This window comes from Necator americanus, chromosome III (assembly GCF_031761385.1).
Source record: "Necator americanus strain Aroian chromosome III, whole genome shotgun sequence".
In the NCBI taxonomy this organism is placed as follows: Eukaryota; Metazoa; Nematoda; class Chromadorea; order Rhabditida; family Ancylostomatidae; genus Necator; species Necator americanus.
The window spans coordinates 26,916,669-26,941,419 of NC_087373.1; the positions used below are offsets into that span (position 1 = coordinate 26,916,669).

The following is a 24,751-nucleotide window of genomic DNA, read 5'->3' on the forward strand; positions in this document are numbered from 1 at the left end:
ACGTTGTTATTTCCCCTTCATTTCCACTCATTCATTTAATCATTGCATTTTATTTCCGGTGGGACGCAGTTCCTTTGAACCGTGATGGGGATCTTAGAAAAAATCGCTGAAGTAGAGAGGGAGATTGCTAGAACACAGAAAAACAAGGCTACTGAGTACCACCTCGGTCTTCTGAAGGTGCTCTTGTAATTATCTATGGTTCATTTCTCTTTTATCACGTCGAATTTAAAGGCAAAACTTGCGAAGTACCGTCAACAACTGCTGGAACCTGTAGGCGGCAAGGGAGCGTCTAAAGGGGATGGCTTCGATGTTATGAAAAGTGGAGATGCTAGAGTTGCAATGGTGATTCTATTGTACATTTTTTCACGCCGCATGTTTCATCTAAGTACCATTATAGGTGGGATTCCCGTCAGTGGGAAAGTCTACCCTTCTCTCAAATATGACCAATACCCACTCAGAAGTGGCTGGCTATGAATTCACTACACTCACTTGTATTCCTGGTGTTATTAATTATCAAGGTGCTAATATTCAACTTCTCGATCTTCCCGGTATCATTGAAGGAGCATCTCAAGGAAAAGGTAAGAAAAATTATCAGTTTTCCCAGTTGGTAGTTTTAGTTTATTAATTGCTTGTTTTCCTTTCTTTTCACAACTTGCTATTCTCTCACATACGTTTCCAGCAGTGAAGGTGGCATTTTCATATACCTAGGACGAAAAAGGGAGATAAATTACCAAACATTCACTTTCGCCGGATAGATTCTGCATTAACCCATCTCATTTACTGTATTTCATCGTCTTTCTGTAGCGTCATTAGGTCCTTGGATATTACTGAACGAGCCAAAATACCCTAAACCCCTAACTTCGCCTTAAAAAAAGTCCGCCAGATGTATTGTATGCCTATTGCCCAGACATTAGTTTGTTCGACCACTTACGTTGTGTTCTGTGTTTTTAAAAAAGTAAGTTTTTACACCTTTTCAAATCCCTTTTCTTAAGAATGTTGATTTATGGGACTGTCCTTCGTATGACATGTAGGTAAAAACGAATATACGACTGCGCTCTACAGACGATTTAGCGTCCATTTTAAAATTTCTGTGTGAAAGTGTGGTTTGCTGAATTGCTTTAAAATCATGTCTCTTTTTTACCCTGCGCATTTCCGTTCATTAATGTAGTGTAATTTAACCAGTGTTTCACAAGCTAAAAAATTCTTTAGACCTGGAAAGACTTTAGGCGTTATGTACTTTTTCAATACTTGTTTGAGTATTCCTTTTCTTCAGTACTTTTTTTTTGCACTGAGGTTTCTTAATTGGATTCGTTGTTAATCGAAAACCTGATCGTCTTAAATGCAGTAAATAGGAACGGATTTATACAGCATTATTGCTGAGCGTAGTGTTGACATCAGTATATCGACGTTCACTTCCCGAAGCAGTGTGTCAACGGTCGACCTAACACTTTTCCAGCGATGACATTTAATATTTTGCTTTTTCCGATGTTTTGTGATAAAATGACAAAATAATCGTACATATACCGGAGTCCCGCAGTGGGAATCTTGTTCCAATCGGACGCCACTCTCATTTGGACCACAAATTGAATAATTTCTGATCGACAGTATCCAAGTTCCATTCAGATCTACACCAAGTTTTTTATCTAACTTAGGTCGTGGTCGACAGGTGATTGCTGTAGCTAAAACTGCCGATGTTATCCTCATGATGCTTGACGCGGGAAAATCTGACCAACAACGTCCACTCCTTGAAAAAGAACTGGAAGCTGTTGGAATCCGCTTGAATAAATGCCCTCCTCATATCTATGTGAAACAAAAGAAGGTTCGTTTTTCAGGAAATGTGTGAAACTTATTAACATTGCTAGTAGCTATACACTGTCTTTAAGATTGGTGGGATCAAATTCACTCACACTGTTCCATTAACACACTGCAACGAAAAGATGATTATGACAATTTTACACGAGTACAAAATCTTCAATGCGGATGTCGTATTCCGAGAAGACGCAAGGCAAGTTTTCGTGTTTCCTTTATGCGTTGAACTGTTCATTGCTAATTTCTTCAATTGTCGTGACTACTCTTGTTTGCATCTTGTCAATGCTTCTACTAGAAGATGCATCGTAACTTCAATTATGATAATAGTTGGATTTTCAACCCACTATATAAAACAACGCTCATTTTCAGTGTTGATGAGTTCATCGACGTAATTCAAGGAAATCGGGTCTATATACCGTGTATTTACGTCTACAATAAAATTGATCAAATATCTATTGAGGAAGTTGATCGTTTAGCGAGGTAGGTCGTGACGGGATCTTTTTTCAGATGGAGTGTTTTTGATGATGTTTAACAATTGAAGAGCGATTCCTTCTGTTTCAGAATGCCACACCACGTAGTTATTTCTTGCGAGATGAATTTGAATATGGACTACTTGCTGGAGAAAATATGGGAATATCTTGCCTTAGTTCGTGTTTACACGAAGAAACCTGGCAACGCGCCCGATTTAGGTATATTTGTCTTCGTTTCTAGCTAATATCTATTGTCGTTGTATGTGTGGTTTTTTTAACGCTTTCTAAATTCGAGTTTTCCTTCTCGTATGGGAAATTTTTTTATTCAATTTTATTCAAGTAAAGGTAAGCGCTGTGATTTTTGGCAAACCTAATATTAGGTAGGTGCTAAAGAAATCTCGATCTTTGAACTCTAACATTTTGTCATTATAACTCAGGCCAAAGCGTTTGTATTGAAAACTATTAATAATCACAATCAACTCACGTTGTCGTCTATAATTGTGTACAGGGCCTGGAAAGTCAGAACATTTGTAACATGTCTTTTTAAATCATTTCACCTTTGTCAATGAGAAATAGGTTTCATTATAAAGATTGGCTTCGGGGGTCAAAGAGTTCTCGAAAGAATTTGTTTTGTGATGTAGTTCTATTAGAGGAAACTATTTTTCACCCTGTATAGCGTTTGTCGTGCACATCTAGTCAGACATTGCACAGAGCTCTTTCAGTCAACGACCGAGCAGAGTCGTAGTTTCTTTAGCTGATGTCCACAGTCGACTTTGCTTTGTCTCTGCATCCACATGTCGCGCTTCACATCTCTTGTTCGTTTGAAGTTGAGGACAATCATGAGATAATCGCCGCCATGTTGATATGAAACTTCTTTTTTCATAAGTTCGACTTGGTCATATTCGATTACTGACATCATCGTCGACGTTGTTTTCTGCGTCCCGACTACGTTGTTCGCCTTTAAGATTTTTATTTCAACTACGATTCCTATTGAGGCACTGCACCTTATGTTTGTTAATGCTTCCTGGAGCGAATATTTCTTAAATATTGTGATCAGATAGATTCTTTTCAAAGCTGGACATTTTCTTCTTCAAGACCAGTTCAACGTCCAAAGTTCTATATAAGGCAAACACTCATCGCAAAATCCTTCGAATAATAGAAGCTATGTCTGACCAGAAGTTCAAAATGATTCATAAGGTTTAGGCTAAATTAATGCAAAAAAATTTTTGTTATAGACTATATTAGACAGAGTTAGACTTTAACGAAACAAAAAGACTGTCAAGTTGATAGAAGATGTTTCAATAATGGTTGCGCAAGAAATACAATCAGTACTTGCTCAAAACATTTTCATTCCAGGTCCGGAAGATGGTATTATTTTACGGGCAGGATGCACAGTCGAACATTGTTGTCACGCTCTCCACCGTACTCTAGCTAGTCAATTTCGATACGCAATTGTGTGGGGAACAAGCACAAAGTTCTCTCCACAAAGGGTTGGGATACATCACAAGTTGGATCACGAAGACGTTATACAAATAGTTAAGAAATAAGTATCCTTCAACTTGTGCTTCTTTGTTGAAAACTGTTTTCTTTCTTGTTTATGTGTTGAAATAACTACGGCTCAATATCATCATATTTCTTGATTTTCATTTGGACAGATTTCTATACTTGATTTGGGCTCATTAAATTATTTGAGCAGTCTTACTGTTACATTCAAAACATGAAGCGTTATTGTTACGCCGGTTGTTTTTTCATGAAGACAGATATTTTCTTTTGTTTGTTTAAACACTAGGATTATAGCTGTCAAAGGTTCTCATGAGACTCTAGTATATGAACTACTAATGGTACTATCGAGGCAAAATGAAGTGGCTGTTTACATTTTCGATGACTTTTTTGGTCGTATTTTGCGAAGCTCTCAGCGAAGGAGAGGTAGGATGATTTTGTTGGTTTTGTTTACGAGATTGATGAATCGCGATATAAATTGGCAGTAAGTTCAGCTTATCTCAGTTTATTCGATAGAGTGAGTGGTCATTATTTATTAATTACTGTGTTTATGTCTATAGCTCAGCATTTTGTTGTGTTATGATTCATAATAGCTCAGAATCACCTTCTAGATAGTTTATATTGTTGTAATCCACGTTTTTTCTTTGTATTTCTCGACTGTCGCTTTCATCACCATCTGTTATGTTCCCTATATGTACTTGTTACTACTTAGAAACTTAAAATATCCATTCCTAAACACGTATTTGCATTACAGTGTCGTCATCGAAGCAGGGAAGAAGGTTTAGAATGCTAACTTATTTTCTCTGATATTAATCGATTTGTAATTACCTATGTTTGTATTATATCAACAAGATATGCAAAGACTGAAAAAATGTTCTGACTTGAAGGTAAGGTGTAGGCAAATAAATTTGCACCCGGATGTGAATGCAGGCGCTTTTACCCTAATAGAGACAAAATAAAATGGTGATGTTATGGTCGCTACGGATTTCTTGTAATGCTTTTTCGGTTAGATATCTTTCTCTTCCGTGAAAACAGAAATGCTTGCTGGGCTGCTTTAACTGGTCATCTCAGCTGTTTGTGAATCTATCTGTCCACCACAACTTTATTTACAGATAGTCTTGACGGTATCAAAAGCAGCGCTGGATCGTGAGCGTCTAGCACTAGATTCATGCATGCAGGAAATGGATGACGCATACCCCATGGGTCCTCTTGTCCCATGTTCCTACTTGCCGGAAGAGTTCATTGAGTGCAGCGTACCAGAATTAGCCCCTCCAGCACACAATGATACAGCTGTAAGTTGTTCTGAATCTTCACAATGTACATACTTTGGTATAGTACTAGTTTGACCTACTTATTTTTCCAGGATGCCGGTTTCTGTTCACGATTTGGTGGCCAAAGAGCAGAAGACATGGAGTGGACCTGGGTTGCTTGTCGTGCTTTGCCGTGCATTGAATGCCGAGGAAGACGGCATTTTTTCAAAAGAGTGCCTTGCATAAAGTCAGTGGTTAGAATAAGTGGATCGATTTGTTCGTGCTCGATAGACTATTATCCTTTGTAGCTTTTAATTTCGACTGACTAGTCGCAGCGTGTCCTTTTTGGAAGACCCGGTGTACGGTTAATAGATGGCCTACATCCGTTTACTAGCTCCGCTCAGACTGCAAGGTAGCGAAGGTACCAGCCCGTTTGCAACTGCTGACTCTACCGCGGTGCTTCGAACGCAGCTATTTGTTTAACTGCTAGTTTTTTGACCCGACTATATCGCTATTTCTGCCAATATTGGGCAAGAGAGCGAATTGTGGGAAACTGCTGTTGTATCTGCATGAACAGTCATCTACAACCTACTGTTTGCGATGTTGCGTGCAGCATATATTTGTGTGGGATTATTACTGTGTTGTTATTATGAATGTACTTAATTAACTATAAAAATAGGTTTTATTTGAATCACTTCATTTTTTTCAAATTTTCGAATTTTCAGCAACGTCATTAGGCGCGGCGTATCACGATTTTGATGCACAACCGACAGCAAAAGCGTAGAGTTCAGATAGTAGATTGCGGAACTCGTGGTTCCGCTGATCTTTCTCTAATCGTCGTAAAGGAAACGGCGTCTTCCACGTCGTTTTCTTTACGACGATTTCAGTTCCAACGCGGCTCCCTTGCGCAGTCAAAGACTGGGAAGTGCGCATAGAAGCACGTTCTAACGTACCTCGTAATGACTAAAGCGGTTCCCACGCCGTTTTTTTTTCTACGACGGTTAACGAAAGATAAGGGGACCCACACTCGGTCCTGCAACCTACTACCAGCTGTACTTTTTCGCCGTTGGTTCCTTACCACGTCAAAGTCGTGATATGCTGCCTTCAAGATGGCTTATTGACGTGTTAGAACGTGAAGCTTAAATGATAAGTTGAAAATGCAAGCCTCGATGTGTTGTGCACAGCTGCGGTTATCTTGATCCGTCTGTGATTAGTGAATTGGCATGCGCCCCGTTAAAATCAACTCGCCACTCACATGTAGGGGCAGCACTCACAAGACGCAGCCATCGATTATTAATATCTGTTTTTGGTCGTACTCGCAGACTGCGAAAGCGTCTTTCCCATGGACGCAGCTTGGCGGCTCTGCGGTTTTGGTGGTTATTGAGCGCACTGTTGTGGGTAGTCAATAACCACCAAACAGCAGAGCCGCCAATCCGCCCCGCCCGCGCGGTTCTGAACTCTGCGGGCAGCCTAAGAATTCCGATAATGTTTGCAACACTTCTTTGACGAGAATTTTCATACTTTAAACCGATGCTCTTGGATTGCCTTTTCTTTGTAATCAAGTGACAAACAATTTACCTGCGTCAGGAGTTCAAGTTCTTCTTTTGTCTAGCTGAATAAGGTTAGGTCTGCATCGGAAGAAATTCCCTACTTCTGTAAACTGGTAGGAGATCACTTTGTGACTGCAGAACTTGGATTGTGTTGTACTTCGGAAGCATCGTTATTGAACCAGATGTGTTTTTTCTTCCATCACAACGTGTGACTAGACGCGATAAGAACACAAGGTTCCGAAAAGCTATCTCATTTTAAACCTTTCAACTGTATATTTTCCAAAAAAAAAAAAATTATCTATTTCGCAGATACACTATAACAATGTTCAAAGAAAATGTTTTTTTGCTGTGAATGGAATAGTGACAGTTATAGTGACTGTTCCAACTGTTGAACTTATTTCCCAGCTAAAAAATTCCTTTCTCCTACTTCACTTCCTCTGAAGATCGGGGTTCCAGTGTGGTGTTGACCTCTTCCTCTCTGACAAAATGCCATAGGTCTTGTAGATCTTCATCAGAATTTAATAACGATAGCGCATATTGCTTTGAAAATATCCAGTTTCAATTGATCCACTGCTGGTATGAGTTACTTGTTATGGGTTTCACACTTATTAATTATCTCCTTTCAGATATACCGGCCATCACTTCCTCTCCACTCTCTTGTATTCCGTGTTCCTGGGTGTTGTGGCCGTGGACAGGTTCTGCTTAGGCTATTCTGCAATTGCTGTTGGAAAGTTAATGACACTTGGCGGACTGGGTGTATGGTGGATTATCGACATTTTCTTGCTCGTCACTGGAAATCTTACGCCAGCAGATGATTCTAACTGGGAGCCATACTACTAAAGTTGTGATTCCGTGCGATGATTATTTTGGAATTCAACTCCTGTGTATATTTATGTCCGATAGTGTACAAATGTAAATATTTATCCGGATACATAGCAGCCATGCAGTCATCCATCCTGCTTCTTAACATTACGTTAATAATATTGATATTACTTTTGATGAATATTTTGCTTGGTGATTTTTAAAAACTAAGGACATTTCTGTTTTCCTCGCGATAGTTATCTGTTATGGAAGGTTTCTGGTTCCAGTAATGTATGTCTTCTTCGGAATGAAGTCTTTAAAGCCTTTTTTAGCTCTGATTTGATGGTTTTATATGAATACTCATACTTTTCTGGAAAGTACTCTTAAAAACACTTTCGTAGGCTGCCTCGATGCTTATTTTAGGCCGTCAACTTCAGAAACAATGACTTTTTGACAAGGAACTGATACAATGATTGGAGGACTCTTCCTTTACAATCACAAGGTACCTTTACCTGAATAACCCATCATTCCCACGGGAGGTTTTACAAACAGTGCAGTTCCTGACAGTTCCTGAATGGAATATATCGGAAGAAAACTGTTTGGCATTAGTTCTATACGTTGTTTATAGTTCTCATCATCACATACTTGTTTGTGAAATGTTTATTGTTGAGAAAGGTGGGAGTGTTTTTGTTCAACAAATACTTCACAGACAGCATTGTCCTTTTTGCATTGCAAACTAATAGATCGCGCTATCTTGGGGGATTTGATATGTATGAATTTAACAATAAATTTTTAAAAAAATCCATGTGAGTTGATACACCTGCGAATCTGTTCTCTTTTAAAGGGAGAAGTGCTGATCTGTCGGATATTCCGCGACAATGTTACAAGAGAGGCTGTCAATGCTTTTCGCGTGAATATTATTCATGCTAGGCAACAGGTAATCACTCAGAAGTTGTGGAAGCCTCTATATTCAGTTTATTGGGTTATAGGTGAGATCCCCCGTAAACCTCATCGGGCGTACGTCGTTTATGCACAGAAAATGTGGGTCTGTTTGGATGGCAGCGGCGACAAGGTCGGACGCAAATGCTGCTGCTGTATTTGAGGTGACTTCCATCAGATGTGTGATTTAACTTGCCATCTCAATTTTTTTGTTTGATGTTGAAGGTGTTACAAAAACTTGCTGCCACCATGACTGAGTATTTTGGGAAGATAACGGAGGTATTTTTTTTTGTCAACTTTTTTTTTACTTTCTTCCAATATGTCCATGTCATATCATCTTCGTTCGATAGGAATCAATAGATAACATTGTCCAAAGTTTTATGATGTATTTATTTTCCATTTAAAAAAAAAAGAAAATGCACAGAAATGAGTTTCATTCTGGCGTGTGGTGAGCCGCATCACTTTGTTTTCACTCTGCATGTGAGGTCTCATACATTCTCAAATTTGCGCTAAAGTTATTCAATTACGTATCGAAACGTGAGCAGGGTTGAATCAGTGAGGAGTGAGTCAAATGTGAGCTCACATTTCACCCTATTTTTGATCCATACCGGTGCGGTATTTGGCAGTTCTCTCTCGAGATTTCTGTTAATTGATTTGTTATTAGAGATGGCTGTCATACCTAAACGTGTCCACCTAAGTCACTGATCATTAGGAGAAGGGTCCGCATCCGAACAATCTTTGGTAGAGTTTTTAGGAACACCAGCAGCATTTTCTGTTGCTCAGGAAACCAAAACCAGTATTCCCTGTACCATAATTTATAGTAGTTGTTTTTTTAATCTCCTCGTGGGCTACAACATTCTTTTATTTCTTTTAGGACAGCATCCGTTCAAATTTCGTACTTATTTATGAACTCCTTGACGAACTCGTGGATTTCGGTTATCCCCAAATGACGGATGCAACGGTGCTGAAGACATACATTACGCAATCTGGGGTACGAGGTGTGACGAGAGAAGAGCAGCAGCAAATCACTAGTCAAGTGAGACTTTTAACTTTTTTCCTTTCTTGTTCAATATTTGCGACATTATTCCTTGAATCAGTTCTGGATCGGTTTCACTGTTCAGAGTAAACTAAAGAAACTGGATAGGTGAGCATTGTCTTACACCTATTCTTTAAAGGCACCCCACAACCTAGAGTGGTACGGGTTTCACCCGGATAATGCCTATACGGGATCGTAGATTGTGAGGTAAGAGGGTGATTCCGTTCATCTCTCCCTGTATCAGTGTAAACGGACGAAACCGGAACCCTGTTTCTTACGACGGCTTCTGTTGCAATGCGCAACCCTTGCACCACGCCCCACCTGCAATTCGTCCGAATGTGTTTTCGACTGATACAAGGAGAGATGAACGGAATCCCCCTCTTCCCCACAATCTGCGACCCCGCATAGGCATTACCCGGGTGGCATTACCCTGAAACCCCTACCACCCCAGATTCGTGGGGTGATACCTATAATATATGTACGCTGATACACGTGTTGTTTAATACAATACATTTTTTAAATTGCTTTACATTAAAACTTACCTACTTATTACACTTTTATATTTTTGTCTAGTGATTAGCAAGAAAACAAGAGTCTATGGTCTCGAAACGTCAACTACAATACCATTTTGTGTATTGGTTGTCATGCATTATCGCTCGCAAAGTTGCCAGCAGTTAATGACTTTTTTTTTAAATTATCATTTTATGACTTGCTATGTTCTGGAGAGAATCGTTCCATTCAGTAGAACATTTTAGCTTTCATTCGAATCGCCTAATTTATAATTTTATCCCTGGATATTTTTACTTTGATGAAGAATACGTGTTAGAAAAGCGTTGAACGGATGAGCAATACTTTGTTCCCACTTGGATTTTATCAGGTGACCGGTCAGATCAGTTGGCGACGTGAAGGCATAAAGTATCGTCGAAATGAACTTTTTATTGACGTCGTAGAGTGCGTCAATCTCCTAATGAACCAACAAGGTTGGTAACATTTTTTTTGCAGTGCTAGTAATAACGTGTAATTTCTTTCTGTTTGGCTTGTTCTTGTTTGGTAACTCTAAATTCATCTACAACTGCGTACAATCTTAATTTTTAGCTTAGTCATTGTGTGATTGAATCAACACAGCTGCTGTGTTGATTCAATCACATAATGACTAAGCTAAAAATTCTGTACGAATTTTTACAGGACAGGTGCTATCCGTAAACGTTGCCGGTAAGGTACTGATGAAGTGCTTTCTGTCCGGTATGCCTGAATGTAAATTTGGGATTAATGACAAGATTACGCTACAACAATCCAGTAGCAGGAATCAATACGACGATCTTACTAGGCCGTTAGTAAATCGTTTCTCATTATGCTTTCCTCGAGTTCATGCAATGATTTTCTAGTTTCTTTTAATGCAAACATATTTAAGTCTCTCTTTTAATATTCAGAGCTCGCACCGTAGTGGCCATTGATGACATTCAGTTTCACCAATGCGTTCGACTGGGAAAATTTGAAAGCGACCGAGCGATTTCTTTTGTACCACCTGATGGAACCTGTGAATTAATTAAATATCGAACTACTCAAGATATTAAATTGCCTTTTCGGTATGGTTTTCCTCTTTAAAACGTTCAATCTTAACAGTGCCGCGTATTTTTTTTTGTCGTGTGGAAAGCTTCTTATCATTTCTGAGATAAATAATTCTTTACTTTAGATTTATGCTGTTGTTTTAGTGTCATTCCTTTGGTAAGAGAAGTGAGCAAGTCGAAACTGGAGCTCAAAGTAGTTCTCAAAGCTGAGTATAAGCAAAATCTTGTGGGACAGAAAATAGAAGTGAGACCTCTTCTGTCTTTCGTTCTCATTCTTTATTCGTCTTTTAGTCATCATCGTAGAAGAGGACGAGTTCCATTCAAAGTTCAATTTAAAGTTCATCGTAAAGCTTATCATCATGCTTTGAATGTTGATGCTCGAAGTTATACGCATCGTGTGCAAAATTTTCTCTCGTATCTAATCGTGTCGCTGAATCATTATCTTCATCTGTTAGTTTAACTAGATTTATGCAATGGTTGCAATGGTTTTTTACTCATTAGATTTCATTTCCTTTTGCAGGTACGGATTCCAACTCCACCTAATACATGCGGTGCAACGTTATTGTGTATGAAAGGAAAAGCGAAGTACAAGTCCGGGGAGAACGCAATTGTGTGGAAGGTGTGAGCTATGCGCAAGACTTTGTAATTTCGAGACTTTGTGATCATGCTGCAGATTTGACCAAATTTACATGTATTTTAATTTAATTTTGTAGATTAAGCGATTGGCTGGTGGGAAGGAGGTCCAAATATCTGCCGAAGTGGATGTTCTCACTATTGGAGTTCAGGTACATATTTTGATATTGCATCGTTATCAGGCTTCGACGCAAACTTCATTTCAGGCGCCAAAACGGTGGGATCGGCCACCAGTTAGTGTGGATTTCGAAGTTCCGTTCGCACCTAGTGGTTTCAAGGTCAATTTTTAATTTAAATTGTTTACTCCATCACTTGTCATCTGTCTCATTTAAAAAAAGCAAAAAAAAAAGATGTTGCAGGTGCGCTATCTCAAAGTGTTCGAGTCGAAACTGAACTATTCTGATCATGACGTTATAAAATGGGTTCGTTATATGGGAAGATCAGGGTTGTATGAAACACGTTGTTAGAAGAACTGCAGGTCAGGAGTACGCCATAGACAGTTGATTCGCATTAAAAACATTGATAATGGTGCTTGTACTTCTCACCCTTAATCTATAGGTGCACATTTCTTCTTTATTTCATTCCTTTACTTCGAATATCTCAATTAATTGTTAGAACAAGGTTTCGAAAATTGTCCTGCTAACAAAGCGAACTACTTCCTTTTGAGAGCTTCGAAAGGCAGCGCTCTTTGTGACAATAACTGCATCGTGGACTCTCAGGAACTGCGAATTTCTATCCTAATGCATCTTAATTGTCTCGGAAGCTGTTTGTTGCTCGGTTTTCGAAATGAGAATCAACTCTTCAAGTCAGCTGCAGCTAAAGATCGATATGCACTGAGTGCTGCCTTTTCTTGTTTGCATGATTCTTTATAATCGTTGTTTTAGATTCATCGTGATTGTCATTACTGTACGATCCAAATTTTTATATCATCAAGTATACTAGTGTTGTGCAATCCAAAATTCACTATTACTAAGTAACCTAATGTTGTGCAATTTCCAATGAGCTCTTTTCTTGTGATAGCTTTCCGTTCCGAGTACCTATTACGGTTTTGCCTCGCAAGTGCTCACCATAATAACCATATCAGAGATGAAATGTGATGAATAAATGATTGGTGATTAATTGGAATCTCTTATTAATTTCGTTGGTAAGGAAAACGTTATCTCCATGCTCCTAGATTCGATGGCGAGTGTGCTACCGGCCAGAAGTTTTGAAAAATTATGAGAGAAACCAAGTCGGAGAGCTGCTTTCAAAATTTTCAACAAATGTTGTGAACTAACTAATGCTTGTTCTGTACACGCTTCTATTCCTCGATACTTTTAGAACCGTCTTATCATTTTTTAAAATTTATTTTGATTTAATTTTTGGTTTTTTTGAAGTCTAGTCTTTTTATAGTCTATCCAATTCTTGGACCGATTCTTTGATCTCCTTTTGGAGACGAATTTATGCGACCCTTTTTAGAGTGCATGTATATATCGAGTAAGAAAACAATAATGCGTAGCAGCACACTATAGGGAGTACAATTGTGAGTACAGTTGTGGTTACCAGCAAGGGAGTTGTTTCAGAAATGAAAAACCATTGAGCATGATCTTATGCAAATCTGATTTTTTTTTAACCAAATGGTATACATGCACTTTCTTGAGGATAAACCTGACTCTACTCTTCGTCGGAATAGCGAAAAAGCAGTACCTGCTCCAAGGAAACATTGCGAAAAAAAAAACGCAGCGTTAATTCTTCTCGACGAATTTTGTTTTTTCAAGCAACGAGGAGTTCAGCTCACATAATGTGTTTCATATGCATAAAATATCAAATATGATTTACAGTGAACATAATATAATGAATTATATACGTTTTATTATTAGTGATTTTTTCCGGATTGGATTCCTCTAGAAAAGTTACTGGGACAGATAAGTCTCAAACTATGGGACGATGTTACATATGTATGTACATATTATATACGTTTAATATATATTATTTGTTTTATGTGCAAGTTTGTCTCAAACTGTGTTTGATAAATCTTCCTCTTAGAAACATTTTCTACAGCTTGACTTTTCCTCGCTAAACGTTTTTTTTTTTGTTGTTGTTGTAAAAATGCGGGATGAGTTCACTATTAAAGGCATCACGCCACGAATCTGAGGTGGTGCAGATTTCAGGTGGAGTATTCGTATACGGGATGGGAGACTATGGAGAGGGGGGTGATTCCGTCCATTTCTTCCTAATTGCCGTAAAAAACGGCCCGGAAGATACGGCTTCAGGCGTCTTGACGCACTATTTTCTACAGGTAGTTTGACTGGAGCGCGCCAGTCTTGTGCGGCGCCGCATCTTCCAGGCCGTTTTTTACGGCAATTAGGAAGAAATGGACGGAATCACCCCCCTCTCTGTAGTGTCCCATCCCGTATACGAATACTCCACCTGAAATCTGCACCACCTCAGATTCGTGGGGTGATGCCTTTAATGGACAATTATGAATCGAGACATATATGTTTCACCTTTAAGCTTTAAGAAAGATTTAAGAGACTCTTCGTAGTCCCTCACTAGTAGAAAATTGAAAAATTCGGCTGAAGAAACACTAAACAAGCGCTGCACTGGAACAGCTGGAGAAGTGCCTCACCCTCATCTACTACAATTGCTTGATTTTTTTTTGTGCAAGTGTAGGTTTTTGTGTTTGCAAGATTCATGTTCTAAATTATTGAGATGTCAGTATCATCGTGTAGCTGCCTATGCTTTGAGATGACCAAATACCAGCACCAACAAAATTTGTCGGATCCAGGTAAATCTACGTTCTCGAATGCTTGCGTGGTCTGTGCTGTGCCAATGATGTAGGACAGGAGGTAACCGCTGACCTGCCTGCAGCGCGCGCACCTCCGTGTGAATAGGGTTGTCTGTCGCTTCACCAGCTGAGGAGCCTCATTTAACGTTTGGGGCTATCTAGAACCAATCCCTTTTCTCTCTGGCACCAGAGCAGCACACCACCATTGCGTCGTAGCAGAGCTGTCGAAGTGTGAATTGTGAAGGGAACAAAAGGAGAGGAGTGAGAAATGAATTAACTCAGTGGATTGTGATAAGCAAACAAGGTAAAATTGAACACGTATTGCTGGTTAACGAAAGATAAGGAGAAGAAATAAGTCCTATCAAACTCAAAGATATATCACCATAGGCATATCAAAGAGTGGTGTTATCATGAACTACATTGACTTCATTTGGGAAGCTTCATACCTACCACTGTGTCGAAATTCCTAGGATTTAAGTAGTATAACATAAACTACAGGAGGACAGGACTGTAGGACCGACGGTAATATGCTTAGATTTTCACGCATACCACAATTCCACATACTTCACATGCTATTCCTTCTACATGAACTCGCGTATAGTCAAAATGCCTTTCAACTAACACATTGCAGCATTATGCCCGGCAACTCTATGAGTAGTGTATTAAGAAAAAAACATAGAGCTGACAACCTCACAAAATAGAAGCTGACAACCTAAAATTAACAAAATAGAGAGACTGAAAAAAAAAAGAGTCCAGCCACCAAAAAAGAATTTTTACAGAAAGGAAGATATGCCTATAACCCTTACCCCTCGATGAAGTATTAGTGGCGCGTGCATTCAACTGTTTTTTTTTTTTTTAAAAATAAAATTTTTTTTTTTTTTATAATATTCTTAATAACCCACAAAAAATATCACTAATTTGTCGTTCCTGTTGCTGTGGCAAGCTATGGCATCCCTCACACCAAGGTCCACGTACTCTTGTGGGAACGCAGCGCGAGTAAACGTGGAATTCACCCCGTTCTTATTTATCATATTTCAGGATACTCGAGGTCCTGTGCATTCCAAGAGCATAAGAAAACAGCGCGAGAAGGAACTCTTATCTATCACTCCTCTAGATGCAAACAACAAAGTGAAAAATTCACTTCAAGACTAGCATGTGCGGTGTTTAAAATTTCTGCAAATTACCTTAATGAGGAGCACTATTTCAGGTCTTCGACGACGCAGTCGATCGAGATCTCTCTTAGATGTATTCTTTTAGACCATCGCAAGTACGGAAGTGGAGAGTTGAGCAGTATGACCGATGATCTAATACAGCTGGTAAATGGAGAAAACTTCCTAAACCTGGAAAATGAAGAAAGTAATTTTTTTATTCAAGTGAACTAATGGCGGTAGCTAGTTGCAAGTAACATTCAATGGCTAGTTTCTGAACTTTTTTCAGCTGGCATGACGCTGTATGGCTTAAGCGGAGACGGGTTTGTGAGCTGAAACCCATGCTATTCCAAATATTGTAGAATGGACAAAAGGAAGTCATATATCGTCCCTGCACTTGTTAGTGCAGGCGTAGAGATAGCTTTAGAGACCAAATATAACTCTTATCTCTGAATTCAGGTGCCGATTTTCTATGCCGTTATGCGGTGGAAAAATTCTCACAACTTATAGTACCATTTTTAGCTCATTAAGCGAGATAATTCGTGAACACAGGATTTTAATAGTACTGTATTTTGAAAACGTTAGTTCCTTCATCTTAGGAGAGTATTTCCAGAAGCCGAACTCAAAGGAAGTGCTTCCCACTTTGCGCAGGCTTGGAACCGCCTGTCAAAGGTGGTGGTTTTAGGACGATTCACTAAGAGAGCGAAATGAGTTGGAACATTAACTAGATAGTGACACATCTTAAAAGAGGTTGTTTTTTGCAGGAGTTAGTCCCGCGGGTTCCTGTTTTGCTCCCGCCGGTTGGACAGGGCCACTTTATTTTCGAGCTGTGCAAAAACTTCCCAGATTATCTGTGTTTAACATGTTTTAAAGGCGTTTTTAAGGATATGTGATGTAAATGGGATGTTCACGATCTGCGGGCGACTAACCCAGCAGAAGCTTTTCACAGATTCATATTTACTTTGATTTACTATTTTGTTTGCTAATTTTTGTTATAATTCTAAACATTTTTGACTTAAGTAAGCTGCGCAAGATGTTATCAGGGCGTACCGACCCATCTCTTGAAGAATTGTTGGAGTGCATGAACCAACTCGATAATGTGGCGCACGGGACACTCATCCACGCAAGAGAGCTAAAAATACTTTTACCTCAGAAGCAAGAGCTCCAAAAGTGCTCAGATAGATATTTTTCTATAATAGAATGCATGTCGAAAATGTTCTGTAAGACAGATGAGCTTTGCCGAAAAGTTGACGATGCAGTGGGGTTTCATAGAAGAGTGGGAGTCCCATATGTATTTACATAACTACCATAATAATAAACATTTTCTGACAACGGATGGCAACATTTGTAACTGAAGAAAACTACAAAGATGATATATTTGTATTTATACAGAGTATCAGAGTAATTAATGCATATTGTGGAAGTTTGTGAAAAATCTGATTTGTTTTTGAAATACAATGTAACTGTATGTCACGTTTCTGCTGTGCTCGCCTTATGACTACAAACTGCTGATGCTATAAATGACTGCGGCGCAGCGCAACTAACGATCGCCGTTCCTAGTTTTGTTTTTCCACTTAGCGCTGCCTAGCGTCGTAAGCAGCAGGTCACGACTCAATTCTCGGCATGAGGATGATAAAATGAGTAACTGCATGTAAATAGCATTGGCGACAGCTCAGCACTTAATGTTTGTCTCGCGTATTGTTTACGGCTGGTGTTGGGGGTGAAAAGCGCCTATCACCCATATCAACCACGCAGCAGTTTCCTCTCTCCGGGTTATGTTGGTGTCGCAGTTGCACTCGAAGTGTCTGCGAACGTTAACGTTACGAATGACGGTAGTAATTTCGAGAGACCGATCGCGATCCAATCTTTGTGGTCCAGCAGGATAACGTCCTCCGACATCGAGGGGTTTCCACAGGGTATCCAGTGCATTTCTACTTGTCGAGATATGCGGCTGACCAGTTTAATGTCGGTTGAGAGCCAGCGACAGCAACGATTTTGTTTGTATTTTTGCGCTTCTTGTGATTCGCCTTCTCCTTTCTGGTGAAATGCGTGGACAATCCTTTCTTCTGTCCAATCGACCCGAAGTTGCAGCTCGTCTCGTTGATGAAGACACAGTCCTTGATCCATTGCGATCCTCTACAGCGGAAGCGCTGCGAAGGCGATTCGCATGTTTGGATCGCTTAAAGGCATCACCCCACGAATCTGAGGTTGGGCAGATTTCAGGTGGAGTATTCGTATACGGGATGGGAGACTACGGAGAGGGAGGTGATTCCGTCCATTTCTTCTCAATTCCCGTATAAAACGGTCCGGAAGATGCGGCGCGCGCACAAGGCTGGCGCGCTCCAATCGAACTCGTTGTAGAAAATAGTGCGCTGGAACGCTCGACGCCGTATCTTTCGTTTTCTACGGCACTTAGGAAGAGAATGAACGTAATTACCCTCCTCACCATAATCTACAACCCCGTATACGAATACTCCACCGGAAATCCGTACCACCCCAGATTCGTGGAGTGATTTCCTTGAAGGACACTGACTCGTGAAAACGGGTGTCATAATTCCACTCTACAAGAAGTTTTCCGTCACTTATTCCATGAAATAAAGCAATATCTTTACCGCGTGTAACTCACAGGAAGAAAAAGAAAGTCTGTTCATCTGTTTATCGATGATTCCATGCGAACAACAGTGATGCAGTGTCCCGTTGAAATGATTTTAGCAACATTTGAAAGTTCAGTGATCAACCTCAAGTAGAACGCCGACGATACAGAAATAATCGTTTCAAGCAGCGCAAAGCTGCAACATGTCGTCGAGCTTGCTGTCGTCTACAGTTTGCGATCCCGCCATGATAAGTGTAAGTGGGTCTCCGCGAGACCTTTTTACGGGGATCGAGTCGAGTGGACAACCTATCGAACTCGCGTGCCAGTTCTGTTATCCGAGCTGAATGCTGAGAAATGGCGTCAACTACGAGATAAATATTCAACATAGATGCGCCGAGGCATTTGGACTCGTTAAGGAATTGCCCGTGATCGGTTTCCATCGCCAACGAAGTCCATCTTTCGCTCGTATCGTGATGTAAGGATCGGGAACGTGGGTAAAGCCATCTACATTGATGCAGAACTTCGACTGCAGGCTGGAAGGGGTTGCTCACAACAATTGCTTTGCTACTACTGGCCAATGGTGTGTCATGACGAAGAACTTCACTCAGAAGTGGATATGGTGTACCGACGTATGGCACGCAGATAAAATTCTCATCCAGTCCCGCTTTCTAAAGCAGTCACAGAAAATCGTCTTCGTCTTCTTGGTTGCACTATAAGGAGGCCATGACATCTGAAAAAGGATCCGGAGATCTGAAGAAAACACACGCAGTTCAAGCGAAACGTAACGTTCCATATAATCGCAAGATATGGAATGGCGACGGACCGACAGATTCTATAAGCGCTCTAGCGAAAAATCGAACAAGATGAGGTCAGAAATCTTCTAGGACGACTCACCTTAACGAAAATGTTGATAAGCTTCCTTAGGCCATCCGCCCTAGAAGCCCTTTACGCCTTTTACTCTAGGTCAAATTTATTGGAGAGCGACTCTTCCCATATGTTTTGAAGTTGTAGGTGTTGGCAAAAATTCCGGATAATAAAAGTGAGAGTCAAAATCTAATAATTATTTTGCTTGCAAATCATTTTGCTGCTAAGTAATCATTTTGCTTACTTTCCGAGTGAAATGGGATCTGTGAAGCGAACCAGAAGCGATCACTGCACGTGCAATGATGTATAATAATTTAAACAAAATAAAAGTGATAAAAGTTAGCTATTGTCTAAAATCTAAAATATAATATGATCAATTCTCGAATTCTCACTCAATGTTTATATAGGGCGGGTGTAGCGCAGTAAGAGGTTTAGCTGTGTGCGCGATCGATCGGAGGTTCGAATATGCCTTAGTGTTCACCAATTCTTTCATCCCTTTAAGGTCGACAATTTGGTGCCAAACTTGTGTTGAAGGATAGGAAAAGTGACTTTATACATTGGCTAGCATTAGCAGGCTAATGGGATGTGCCCGCGTTCGAAACGCATCGGAAGCAGTTCGATTAACGCTAGACATTTTATCCTTTACCCTGTAATACTAAGGCTACCTGATAGTTTCGTCCATTAGAAGATCAAGTTTGAGGCGGTTCCAAGGTTAATAACCTCTTCAACAGGATTTTTGTCTATTTTAAAAGGGTAAGGTCACTGGCGAATCAATCCACTTGGGATGCGCCAACGCGTTTTACTGGAATTCGTGATCGTTGAGGTTTTGGAACGCGTGTTGGCCTATACAATGAATTGCGGGGGCCAGCCGATGATCAAGTCAGTGTTTTTATCCTCCCAGACAATTCTGGTACCAATTTATCGACCCCGGAGGGATGAAAGGCTTGGTGTGCACTGGGGCGGTTTCGAACCCTCGACCGTGTGGCTACAACGGACCTCTAATCGACTGCGCCACACCCGCCCTTTGTCCATTTTAATACTACATAAATAATATATACATTAATTGTACTATAAATCATAATAATATATAATATAATAATAATAATATTGTATCATATTATATTATAATTATAATATATATCAATTAATAGACACTTATTTAGAAGAAGTCCAGAAGAACTGTCTACGGCTGACTACAGGTATTATCTCTCGGAAATAGACAAAATCAGGCAGCGCTTGTGCATATGTGATACATATAGTGACATTTTGAAAATCGGGGCCTGACCTCTCTTGTTTGCATGGAGAGAGCCAGCGTACACTTCTTTTGTCGGTTGCATTTCAGAAGACAGTGACTTACACATATTCGTTGCACTTTTTATGCTTGCAACTAACATAAACCGGTGCAAATTCATATCCATTCTCCCCGCAGAGGTATCTTTAAAGGCATCACTCCACGAATCTGAGGTGGTACGGATTTCAGGTGGAGTATTCGTATATGTGATCGTAGATTAAGGAGAAGGGGGTGATTCAGTCCATTTTTTCCTAATTGCCGTAAAAAATGGCTTCAGACGTTCTGGCGCACTATTTTCTACAACGAGTTCGATTAGAGCGCGCCGGCCATGTGCACGCGCTGCATTTTCTGGGCCCTTTTTACGGCAATTAGGAAGAAATGGACGGAATCACCCTCATCTCCATAATCTACTATCCCTTATAAGAATACTTCACCTGAAATCTGCACTACCTCAGATTCGTGGGGTAATGCCTTTAAGATACACAATCAAGGCTTATTCTTTGTTTAATTATTTAAATATTATCCCATAGATTATTAAGAGATATTTGCTTCTTCGTAGCTTAAAAATGGCTGAAACACAGCGATGAACACATCTTTTTATGCTACAGAAAAATAATCCACATGTCAAGTTGGTGTAGTGTCCACCAAATCATCAAATTTCAAGTCTCTCCTCCCAAAAAAAAAGTGAGCCAGCTGTCTCAAATTCCCAATTTTTGTCATCAAAGCGGAGAAGCAGTTTTTCTCGCGGAGAAGCAGTCGCAGGTCAAAATAACGCGGTTGTAATTGTACGATTCTCAAATGTATTTCTTTTGTTTCTTTTGTTCGTTGAGCAGAAAGGAATTTGGAAAATTTGCAACACCTGTTGTTGAAGGATATACCCTGAGGAAGATCAATTTTCAATTATCAAAGTGTAGATGTCACATGTGAAATAGAGCATGATACGTCGTGTACCCCGTAAATAAGAAAAGAAAAGAACGAAATGTTCTTTGCCTTTCGATGAAACCAGTAAATAATGAATGCTATGTATCAGTTGGTGTTTCAGCCAAGTTTATTCGACAACTGCCGAGTGGGCGTGCGCCGTTTTTTCTGCACATGACGCAGCACGTGCCACTGCTTATCAGGCATCGAGAGGGGTAAGGGACAGGTGTTGAAATTGTCAAATAAATCCGTTCTCATCCATTAGCCATATTTAGCCTGGAAATATAACGTTCTCGTTGTAACTAATTAGAAAAACACTTAAAATGTTGCATTGCATTGCATGCCTCCCTGAGGAACTTCGAACTTGGGATATCGCAAGTATACGTACGCGGCTGTTGTGATCGACATCCAACTACTATACGTGAACCCATTTGTGTCTTTACAGTGATCATTCTAGTTACGTTTTTTGCTGCAGTGGAAAGAGAACACCACTATATTTCTTTTCTTCCTCTTTCTTCTTCTTTATTTCTTGTATTTTCGTAAGTTGGTACCAGGTTTGTTTGGAAGGATAAGGACATTATCGTGATACTCCTTGCGGCTGTCCCCATCCCTCCCCCCAAAATCATTGCATAACCGCCTACGTATTCATAAATCTTTACGATTCTGAATTGAAATCGAATGCGTTGGCGCATCGAAAAAAAGAATTGATCACCACCATTCAGTCTGTTTATTATTTTTTCTTCATGTTTTTTACTTCAACTACTCTCATAATACGTTTAATATGTAAAGTTATTTTGAGCGCCTTTTTCTTCTGAATGCAGACTGTCAAAACAAGACAAATTTGAGGGGAAAACCGTCCCGCTTTCTGTGGGAACGTACAGTGGCTTTTCCCGACTAAACAGCTACTCTTTGATGTTCGATGTGTCGGCTTTCATATGAAATAACGTATTCATCGGTATCATCAATATTAAACGCATGTCAGTTGTGATGACGTTCCAAATGAGTCGGCAGACATGACGATTTTGGTGTTTGCTCAGATAACGCACATTGCAGCGTTTAGTCATCGTTAGATGTTTTTCGTGGAAGAAACCAGAGTCGTAATGCCTTCGCTCTGAAAGCGTTTATCCTCATTTACAAGTTTTGCTTCCGGAGAGCATTCAACTTCTCCGGAGCTGGTTATTTTAAAGATTTTTTGATCAGATCTCTATGATCTTCTTTATGTATTTCCTCTACATATAGTTACAGCATTCCAAAGAACAACCAGCCATAAAATTCCTGTCCCTGTAAAATTTCTTTTTTCCAAAGGAGTTAGTCGTTTGGACGGAAAAGTATAGAAAATTAAAGATAGAACATATGCAACCCATTGCATCACTTTGGTGGTCGATCTGGACTTTGGCGAAAAATTCGACTGGCCTGAAAGTCAGAGAGAACATACGAAAATGATGTTTACGTAGACATCGTTTTATCAAACATGTGCGCCGTTGATATGGCAATTTGATGAAATTCGATGTCTCATGACTTTCGTCATCCTCTGACCCGATATCAGGAGAGTTGTTCCACCCACCATCAAATAGCGTTTGTCCACGAACGCTCCCAATCCATCTATACTTAATTATTCATCGTTTGCGCTCCGTTTTACTACGTACAACGTTCCAAAAAAGAAAAACAGCAGCTTCCCACTGTGTTGTTTGATCTCTGCGAGCATGTGTGATACTGACACTGTGTCCTCGTTTCTACGAAAGAGGAGAACGGGCGCTTCCGAGATCGGCTACGCGATAATTAGATCGTTTCTCTCGTTCAAAATTTGGCATGTGTTGTCTTTCCTGAATTTCTGAGGTCCCAAGAATGACAAAGTACAAGTGCACAACAGCAGTGCTCTGATTAACAATTATGTAGCCGCGAAAAGCTAATTATCCGACAAAATATGTTTATTATAAGCGGAACGGAGGCTACATGCCTCGCATATATAGTCGCCATCAAAAATGTTCAAAAAGATTTCAGCGAAGCCCCGATTTCGATTGCAGCAGATTAGAGAGAAATGAGAGCTTCTAGCGAAGAAGGAGCATGCTCTGCGATGCGTGCGTCGCGATGCGAGCGTTGCGTCAGCCCAAGTGAACATACCTGGCGACAACTGTCTCACTCCAAGTGCGCCACTTTTGAGATCTATTATGAATAGTGCTTCTGATTCATCATTTCTCTTCGCTTGGATTCCATCTTTTCCCTGAAAATTATTGCAGCAATTGATTGCTTCATTCCACTTCCCATTTAGTGGAACTTTTTAGGTCTTTGCACTCGGTACCTTCTTTTCTTGCTTCCGAACAAAAAAAAAAAGAGTTAAACTAAGTAAATAAGTGTGAAATGATTGCCAATTCGTCCACTCTGTTCATTCTACAATCTTCCACATTTTTTTTTCTTCATTGGCTTGCAATTTTATTTTATATTATATTATATTACATTATATTATATTATATTATATTATATTATATTATATTATATTATATTATATTATATTATATTATATTATATTATATATTTTTAGCACTTTTTAAGCATTTTATTACACATTTTTACTTGATTAGTAACAAATAAAAAGAATGTGAAAAAGAAATTTATCACATTCCACGACATATTTCTACAAAATGCTTTTGTATTCAATCTTCTGGACATATTTGTGAAGTTTTGCAAAGACGAAAACGACTAATGTATAATTATAGCTAGCAGAATAAAAATGACCACTAAGCTTAGCTCTGTGCAAAAATATACGTCAGTGCTTTTTTTGAGGACTTCTCATTGTTTAGAAATTTTGTGTTAATAACAATCTATTCTTTTTCAAGAGCATAGTCTTAAAACCGATTGATTTCAGTCAGTCTATTGATTTAAACAACATTTCAATGGGTTCTCCACTGAAAAGTTGTTTAAATCAATAGACTGACTTACATATTTCTGCAATCCCTAATGAAACTCACGAAATTGTTGAGGGACTCATCTAATTTTAGATGTTGAAATAGAATCAGCGCTAATTATGCTAATATGATCAACACAGTTCTTTCTATTCAAGGTAAAAGAAGACAGTAATAAATATCATGTTTTTTCTTTTAGTAGGTTTTTCCTATCTCATAATTTGCTTGCAGATTTCTACCTGTCCAAGCTTGAAATCTATTGTAAAGGCCACCAATGAGCGAAATTTTAAATAGTGAAATGCGGAAGTCGAGGTGTTAGTAGAGTTCAGCGATTTTGCTGGTTTCGTTCGTTCACTAGCTGGTCCTGAAACACGAAAAGAATGAAAAAGAAGAAAAGATAGAAACGTTTGTCAGAGTCGATTGCGATTTCCGTTGACGAAGCATTAGAGAATAAACATTACTGCTTGAGTTGGGCAACAAGGTGCTTGTGGAGCATTCTACACTCCTCGACTCTGAGCGCTGTCTCGTCCCCTTTGCCAGAGATCAACAAAGGAGGCAGGGGATCTCTGGAATGGCGGCCACGCCTCGGCACAAGGAAACAACATCGTGACGCTAATCGCGAAGTTTCGTCACTTCCCACTCAAATTTCAGCTGTTTTAACAGATTAAGCCTTGCAATATTGGAGATATTTAACAACTAATCTTGTAGTTCAAG

The 24,751-nt window shown here is 39.6% G+C and overlaps 3 protein-coding genes across 7 annotated transcripts; 2 read left to right on the plus strand and 1 right to left on the minus strand.

Moving 5' to 3' along the window:
• Positions 1-84: 84 nt before the first annotated feature.
• On the plus strand, positions 85-7,419 carry RB195_011057 (uncharacterized protein; the record flags this gene model as incomplete). 3 transcript variants are annotated; one of them, XM_064192314.1, is made up of 11 exons in its annotated part: positions 85-177; positions 232-342; positions 398-578; positions 1,653-1,819; positions 1,884-2,005; positions 2,179-2,289; positions 2,371-2,498; positions 3,636-3,769; positions 4,892-5,071; positions 5,143-5,276; positions 7,206-7,419. In XM_064192314.1, 11 exons carry the CDS (start codon positions 85-87, stop codon positions 7,417-7,419), a joined length of 1,575 nt encoding a protein of 524 aa, XP_064049897.1. The 3 variants fall into 3 exon arrangements, with proteins under 3 accessions (XP_064049897.1, XP_064049898.1, XP_013296427.2); XM_064192315.1 differs by lacking the exons at positions 4,892-5,071; positions 5,143-5,276; positions 7,206-7,419 and having other exon boundaries at positions 3,636-3,826; XM_013440973.2 differs by lacking the exons at positions 85-177; positions 232-342; positions 398-578; ... (3 more) ...; positions 2,371-2,498; positions 3,636-3,769 and adding an exon at positions 4,161-4,205.
• Positions 7,420-7,849: 430 nt separating this feature from the next.
• RB195_011058 (uncharacterized protein) lies at positions 7,850-24,331 on the plus strand (the record flags this gene model as incomplete). 3 transcript variants are annotated; one of them, XM_064192317.1, is made up of 17 exons in its annotated part: positions 7,850-7,882; positions 8,225-8,317; positions 8,370-8,483; positions 8,545-8,598; positions 9,194-9,355; positions 10,233-10,335; positions 10,541-10,685; positions 10,786-10,941; positions 11,068-11,167; positions 11,444-11,542; positions 11,637-11,708; positions 11,763-11,834; positions 11,916-12,001; positions 15,531-15,679; positions 15,761-15,794; positions 21,262-21,352; positions 24,269-24,331. In XM_064192317.1, 17 exons carry the CDS (start codon positions 7,850-7,852, stop codon positions 24,329-24,331), a joined length of 1,626 nt encoding a protein of 541 aa, XP_064049899.1. The 3 variants fall into 3 exon arrangements, with proteins under 3 accessions (XP_064049899.1, XP_064049900.1, XP_013296428.2); XM_064192316.1 differs by lacking the exons at positions 21,262-21,352; positions 24,269-24,331 and having other exon boundaries at positions 15,761-15,807; XM_013440974.2 differs by lacking the exons at positions 15,531-15,679; positions 15,761-15,794; positions 21,262-21,352; positions 24,269-24,331 and having other exon boundaries at positions 11,916-12,023.
• RB195_011059 (uncharacterized protein) lies at positions 17,245-17,598 on the minus strand (the record flags this gene model as incomplete). Its single annotated transcript, XM_064192318.1, has 1 exon — positions 17,245-17,598. One exon carries the CDS (start codon positions 17,596-17,598, stop codon positions 17,245-17,247), a length of 354 nt encoding a protein of 117 aa, XP_064049901.1.
• Positions 24,332-24,751: the final 420 nt, after the last annotated feature.